The 6,944-nt window shown below is 33.7% G+C and overlaps 1 protein-coding gene across 1 annotated transcript in view; it reads left to right on the top strand.

Annotated features, from left to right (window-relative positions):
- MAN1A2 (mannosidase, alpha, class 1A, member 2) overlaps positions 1–6,944 on the top strand; it is a 208,234-nt gene that overhangs the window by 122,849 nt on the left and 78,441 nt on the right. The window contains exons 7-8 of the mRNA XM_006899582.1: positions 3,760–3,883; positions 5,798–5,891. Of these exons, the coding sequence (XP_006899644.1) occupies positions 3,760–3,883; positions 5,798–5,891 (218 nt within the window). The remainder of the gene's footprint in view (positions 1–3,759; positions 3,884–5,797; positions 5,892–6,944) is intronic.

Consider the following 6,944-nt stretch of genomic DNA (forward strand, 5'->3'; position numbering starts at 1 on the left):
TTTTTTTTCCAAGGTATCCAATCTTAAGCTTGAATCTTTCTCATTCTTAACACAAGCAACTTAGTGGAGTGCAGTTTGAGATAGACAGTTGTCTCATAATCCATCTGGGAAACAGACAGTGATCAAGGAACGCTTAGGATACCAGCCTTGATATCTCATTGGCTGTTTCTTTGGGCCCTAAAGCCACTAATAACCAGTAATAAAGGTGTTTTATTGACACTGGAGGAAGCTGATCTGCAATCTCTAAGGCACATGGTTCGAACCAAGCAGCTGCTCTGCAGAGAAGGATGGACAATCTCCTCCCATGCAATTTACTGTCTCTGAAAACTCACTAAAGGGTCAGCTATGAGCCAGTTCTGACTCAAGGACATGCAACAGGAACAACATATATCTATTTACAAATTACTGTTAGTTATTACTATTGTTATAGGACTCTTTGTGTTACAGCATTTATCATGATTGTCTTTTATTCTTGCTTATCTCTCTGTATCTTCCTTTGCCCTGGCTGTGTTAAACATTAAACTATCTTTCCCATTATTGTATATTGTCTTCTCTTAACCAGGATTAATTCTTGTCTACTATCTAATTAGTACATCTTTCTCTCCACCCCAAACCATCAAAAAATGTTTCTTTGTATGTATGGATGGAAGGATTGCTTCATTTTCTGCTTTCTTGAATTTTTAAAAAATCACTTACAAAATTGGTTATTTGAAGTATTTTTCCTTTTGTTACTGATGTATTTCACTCATCATAAGGTCCTTCAGATTCATCCATGAATTCATGAATCATGAATTCATCATTATTCTTTATCATTGTATAATATTCCATTGTATGTATATAGCACAGTTTGTTTATCTATTTATCAAGGGTTTAACAGGTTGTTTCAGTCTTTTTTGCTGTGGTGAATAATGCTGCAACAAGAATGGTTATGTCTGTTTGTGTCATTGTTAAAATTTCTCTAGTATATATATAGGATTGAGATTACTGAATCATATGTTATTTCTATTTCTAGCTTTTTTTAAAGGAAACACCATACTGCTTCCAAAAGGGCAAAAGTTTTTCATGAAGCTTTCCACGTATAGCTCTCTTCTAGTCCCAGTTCCTATTCTAATAGCTTGAAATCATTTCTGTGCTTTTGCTAACCCTGTCAAGGATTTTACTGCTACTTAGGAGTCAAACTTTCGTCTACGTACTTACCTACATGTCACGACATATGAGTACCACAATAAGTGCTAAGAACATAGTGGTAAACAAAACAGATAAGATGTCTGGCTTAATGGGATGCATGTGTTGTACCAAGAGTAAGAGTAAAACTGAAATAGGCCATCTCTGTGAAAGCCTGGAACCTACCCATAGCTGACTTTCCAGTGGGTTTTTAGAGGCCATCTTTCTCTCATGGAGCAGCTTGTAGCCTTAAATGAAAGCCTAGAACCTAGGTAATCTCCCTGTACTTTCTAGTTTCTTGAAGATACCCAGTATTCTTAGAAGGTATCATCATCTACAGTCTCAGGGTTTTATTTAAATATTTTAGCTTTTAATAAAAAATTAGAGTGGAGAGAGGAGCTCTGGTAGCCTAGTGGCAAAGAAGCTACACTGTAATCCCGATGGTGTTTGGTTCAAATCCACCAGATGACCTACTAGAGGTGGAGGGGCAATCTCCTTCCATGCCAGTCAGATCCATTTTGATGGTATACAACAAGAAAATTAAAAAAAAAAGGAAAGGAAAGAAAAAATTAGAGTGCATACTGAAATACAAATAGAAATGTATCCTAGATATGACTTTTCATAAATGATGAGTTATGCACAAAAATATTTACTGCAAAAGATTTCATATTACCAAAATATTATAATAATATCTTATCAATATACTATGAATTAACTTGTTATTTATGTAATGTAGTACTCTTAACACAGATTCTATTACAGTTTGGGGCTGGACAGTTATTTATTTAATGGTACTACCCTGCTTCTGTGAACCTCTAGTGGCCTAGTAGTGATAAGGAGTTGGGCTGCCCACCCAAAGGGGATATTTGAATTCACAGCAGTTCTGTGAGAGAATGGTGGGCAGTGTCTTCCTGTGTGATCTACTGTCTCTGAAAAACCATTGGAGGGTCAGTTATAAGTCATTTCTTAGTCAACAGCACATAACAACATCATGACTCTGAGCACTTCTGCCTATTCCATAGAGAGTTGTGTTGCTCACCCAAAGGTGGTGCTTCTCTGGTAATTTGAATCCAACAGCAGCTCCAGGGGTCAAAGATGGGAAGTCTCCTCCCATCTGATTTACAGTCTCCTTTAAAAGCCACTGGAGGGTCAATTAGTAGTGAGTGCCAATTTGATAGCAGTGAGAATCCCATTGCAGAGTATTTAAAATTTTTAAGAATTATAGCTTAATGATTACAAGTTATTGCAAGCTTTTCCTACACATTTTAATATGCCTCTGCAACGAAATATACATCTGCAAAAAAATATTCCAGTTAGCAGTCATTGATATTATGAAATTTTATGCAGTTGTTTGGGAGAAAAGAGAGAAAGAGAGCTATTTATAACTTGATATAAAGACACAGGAGGTCGTTTGATATCTTTAGAAGTAAAATGCAAGAGAACAGAATCTTACTTTACATGAGAAAGTAAGAATATAAAAATATGTATCTTTAGATTGTTTATACATGCTGTAAACATTTTTCTACTATTATATAACAAACTAATGAAAGTAATTATTTAGTCTGCTGGTCATAGAGAGATGAGCATGGGGTGCAAGAAATATTTTTACTGTTTATTATATTGTTTTTACTTTTAAAAACTTTGTTATTAAAAATAAGCAAAACATACACATATTTGAGAGTTTCTACATGTACTTTTTAAAGACACTGATGATATTCTCCAAATTGTACAGCTATTCTCACTCTCCTGTGTTATTCCTCTCTCATAATCATTAGCTTTCTGTTCAGTAAGGTTCACGTCCAGTCTTTGAGGTTGTTGTTATCAATTTAATCATGTATGGATAGTTCTAAAAAAGAATATGATGCTTAAAAATCACATTCTTGAATAGTTAAGCTAAACTATTCTCAGAAATTAAGATGACATCATGGGCTATTTTTGGTTTGAGATGTAAAGTTGATCTCACAGCAGTAGTAGATGTAAAGTTGATCTCACAGCAGTAGTTTCAGAGATTTAACCAAGTTTCATGATTCTAGGAAGCCTGAAGTCTGAGAATTTGGAAGTTCTGTATATTTACCCTTTTGATCAGGATTCTTTTTATGGGCTCTTTGATCAAAACACCCTCTGGTTTCAGTTGCATGGCAAAAGAAGCATTTGTTCAATGCGGCCACATCCTCCTCCTATACCTGAGTCGCCTTCACCTGTTGATCTAAATGAATAGAAAACTTGTGGCTACTTACTGGCTTTTAAAAATAATAAACAGAGCTAAACTTCAATCTAAGAACAGATGCACTAAACATGTCCCTGGGCCAGTTAACTGGGATTTTCAGTGAAACCATGACTTTAAATATCAAACCAAGAAACCAAATCTCAGCAGGTGTTTGGTTGTGCATAAGCAATTTTAACAGCTATTTTTTAAAACATGCATATAGTACCTATAAACAATTTAAAAAAATAAAATACAGTTGTATAAATAAGTAAACTATTTGTCTGACAAAATAATTTCTAAGATTCATTTAAAACTGATATAATGTTAAAAATATTTTGATCTTTTTCAAATCCTTTGTTCTTTTTTGTTTTACCTTTACTTTTATTTAGTGGAGTAGGGCGAAACTGGGGATGGGCATCTGCAGGTAGCAGCATTCTGGCTGAATTTGGTACCTTACATATGGAGTTTGTCCATCTCAGCTACTTGACAGGGGACCCTGTGTACTTCAGAAAGGTTCGTTGTTTTGGAATTTTTTTAAAATTACTGTTCTTTGTTTACTATTAAAAAGGCCTTTAAGCTGTACCAAAATGTTGATTTCTAAGATCGACTGATGATTAAAAATGGTTTACTGTGTTTTTGGAAGTACCATAACTCTTACTTTGTTTGGCATCCAAAAAAATGTCTTTTCTATTTAGAATATATTTCAGAATTTTAAACTAACACTGAGTTTTAATATATAATATCATCACTTATACACATTTTAATATTGAAGTTCTTTACAGGCATGTTAAGACACCCTGGTGCCTATCCTCACCAAAAAATTTAAGAATTGAAAGGAAAGCAAGACTCCATAAATATTCACCAATTTTATGATTACTTAAAATAAATCTACTTGTAAATTACTAAAAATAATAGTTTAATGTAGTATTTAATAAGAGTAATATGCATAGTGAAAATCATTGTTGCTATTCTGTACCAAATACAAAAGGCAAAAAAAATAAGTTGTAAAATGCCACATTATGCAATAGATTTCAAATGTGTGAGGTTCTTATAAATAAATCCTAACAAGAGATGAGCCAAAGTAAAACCTTCATTGCATTAAAAAGGATGACTAAAAAAGAAATGTGTCGTATTCAGGTGCACATAGATAACATAAAAATTTTAGTCATCCTCAGATTAGTCTGTACCATCATTTCTAGCCACTCAAACTTTGAATGACTTACTATGAAATGAGACTTGATAAGATACTTCTAGAATTTGTATAAATAAATGGAAAAAAATTAGATACTGCAGAAGAAAAATATGATTGAATTTATACACCCAGTTAACAACAGTGACAGTGAAGTCTTGGTACATAAAGAAAAAGAAACTGATGGGCAGAACCTGTGTATACATGTGGAAACTGCTTGTGATAAAAGTACCATTGTACTTTATAACAGATAACTCCAGAAGCATCAAAAGCTTAGTTGTAGAAGAAAAAAATGTGCACATTTTTAGAAAAATAAAAAGCAGCACCTCTGTGCCCTTGAGGTCCAGAAAGTTTTTTAAAATGGAAAATGTAAAATATTATCGAGTAAAGTTATAAATAACACACATAATATTGTAACACCAAAATAACCATCTTTGGCTTGTACATTTATATTATATACATAGAGACATTTATTTGTTTGAATAGTTTATATAATGAAATATAATAAAGCAACAAGCTCTGGTGGCCTAGTGGTAAGAAGCTGTGCGTAATCACAAAGGTATGTGATTTGAATCCACCAGCTGCTCTGCAGGAGAAGGATAGGTAATCCCCTCCTCTGTGACTTACTGCTTTGAAAAGCCGCTAGGATCAGGTATGGGTCATCTCTAACTCGACAGCACACACCAGAACAGCATACTAAAACAGTGAATATAAATTATTTTCTTCATCAATTTATAAACATATGGTACAGTGTTTATAAAGTAGAAAATAAGTAGAACTGAACAGTATGTTTTTTAGGTTTGCAAAGAGCTTTTAACAAAGTCAGGATAGTGACAAACTTAAAATTCAACACTGTGATTACTTATGGGACAAAGGCAGCGATGTGTGAATAGTATTAAAAGTATTTATAGTATTAGGACGTGAGTTGAATATTTTTTCTGTATATGTGTATGTCACACACACATGCTTTCCTGTGCAAGACATTTTTTTTTTTAAAAAAAGGCAATTTTCAAGATATATAACAATGTGGATCTAAGTCACAGAATTTGTCCTTCCCTAACTAAATAAAAAATAATTAAAGTTGTAAAGACTATAAATTCATCACTAGCAATAAAAGAAGGACAACCTTAGTACCACTGGAAAGAGGAGAGATGTTCTGAGAGAGAAAAAAAAATGGAAATCTATACCAAGCCTTAATAACACGTTTGTAAATTGCTTTCTTAATGTTATTTTGTTAGGTTATGCACATCCGGAAACTGCTTCAGAAAATGGATCGTCCAAATGGTCTTTATCCAAATTATTTGAACCCAAGAACAGGGCGCTGGGGTCAATGTAAGTACTTCTAGCATTGGTGATAATAGTCTTTTCTTAAAGATTATTTGTCTGAAGTCACTTGCTTAATTAAGTAAAAGTGGACTAGATAATAAAATTCCTTAGTTTGTTTCTTATCTTGAATCTATTGATGTTGGCTCTTTAGATGATTTCTAATCTTTTAAAGCTTTACTTTTCCTATATATAATATAAAAACATTGATAACTTATTTATATGTCTCTTTTGTATTTCTAGACAGTTCATGGTCTCATCTTGGACTATCTTCTTGTGTAAAGACAGGCAGAATGTATAAGGGCTAGGAGTGTACACAATGAAGCCTATTTACTGGATCAATAAAACTTTTGGCCAGTTGTATAAGAACTTCAAGTTCCTCATCTATAAAATTGGATAATAAACTATTCCTATGTTGCATTTATATTAGAAGTAAATTAGATTACACACACACAAATACATAGAATGTAAATATAGTAACAGCTAAGTATTACCTCTTTTTATTTTCCTACAATTTAATATATTTACTTATTTCTGTGTTTGAGAAATATCTACATTTATTTATTCACAGTACTATCAAATTTTAGGCTTCCAGATGGGGCAGGGCTCTGAAGCAGCCTGGTTCTACAGAGGTTTGAGCTTGTTTTCGGGGAGACATAAAAACAACCACATAGAGAGGGCTCTTTTGGCCTAGTGGATAGAAAGTTATGCTACCAAGCCAAAAGTGGGTCATTTTAATCTGTAGCCCTCAGGCCTGGTTTAAATTGGTTTTGGTCAAACATTCTTCTAAATGGTATAGCACTGATCTGTCCATTTGCTGTACCCAGGTAACTCGTGCTGTGATGCTAAACACTGTGACACTGATGTGTCAAATACGATAATGGTTATCCATTATCCAGAGATGGAGTTCCCGATTAAAACAAGCTTGGAAGCAAGAGTGACATCCAGTTCCGAAACAGCTTGCCTCCAAAATAGCTTCCCTCTGGAAATTCTATGAACTTGGAGAAATGATGAAAGTTATACAAGTGTTCAGGTCTTTCATTCACAGGGTCGCTATGAATT

The sequence above is a fragment of the Elephantulus edwardii genome, unplaced genomic scaffold, assembly GCF_000299155.1.
Source record: "Elephantulus edwardii isolate Elephantulus edwardi_28Jun2011 unplaced genomic scaffold, EleEdw1.0 scaffold00262, whole genome shotgun sequence".
NCBI lineage: Eukaryota > Metazoa > Chordata > Mammalia > Macroscelidea > Macroscelididae > Elephantulus > Elephantulus edwardii.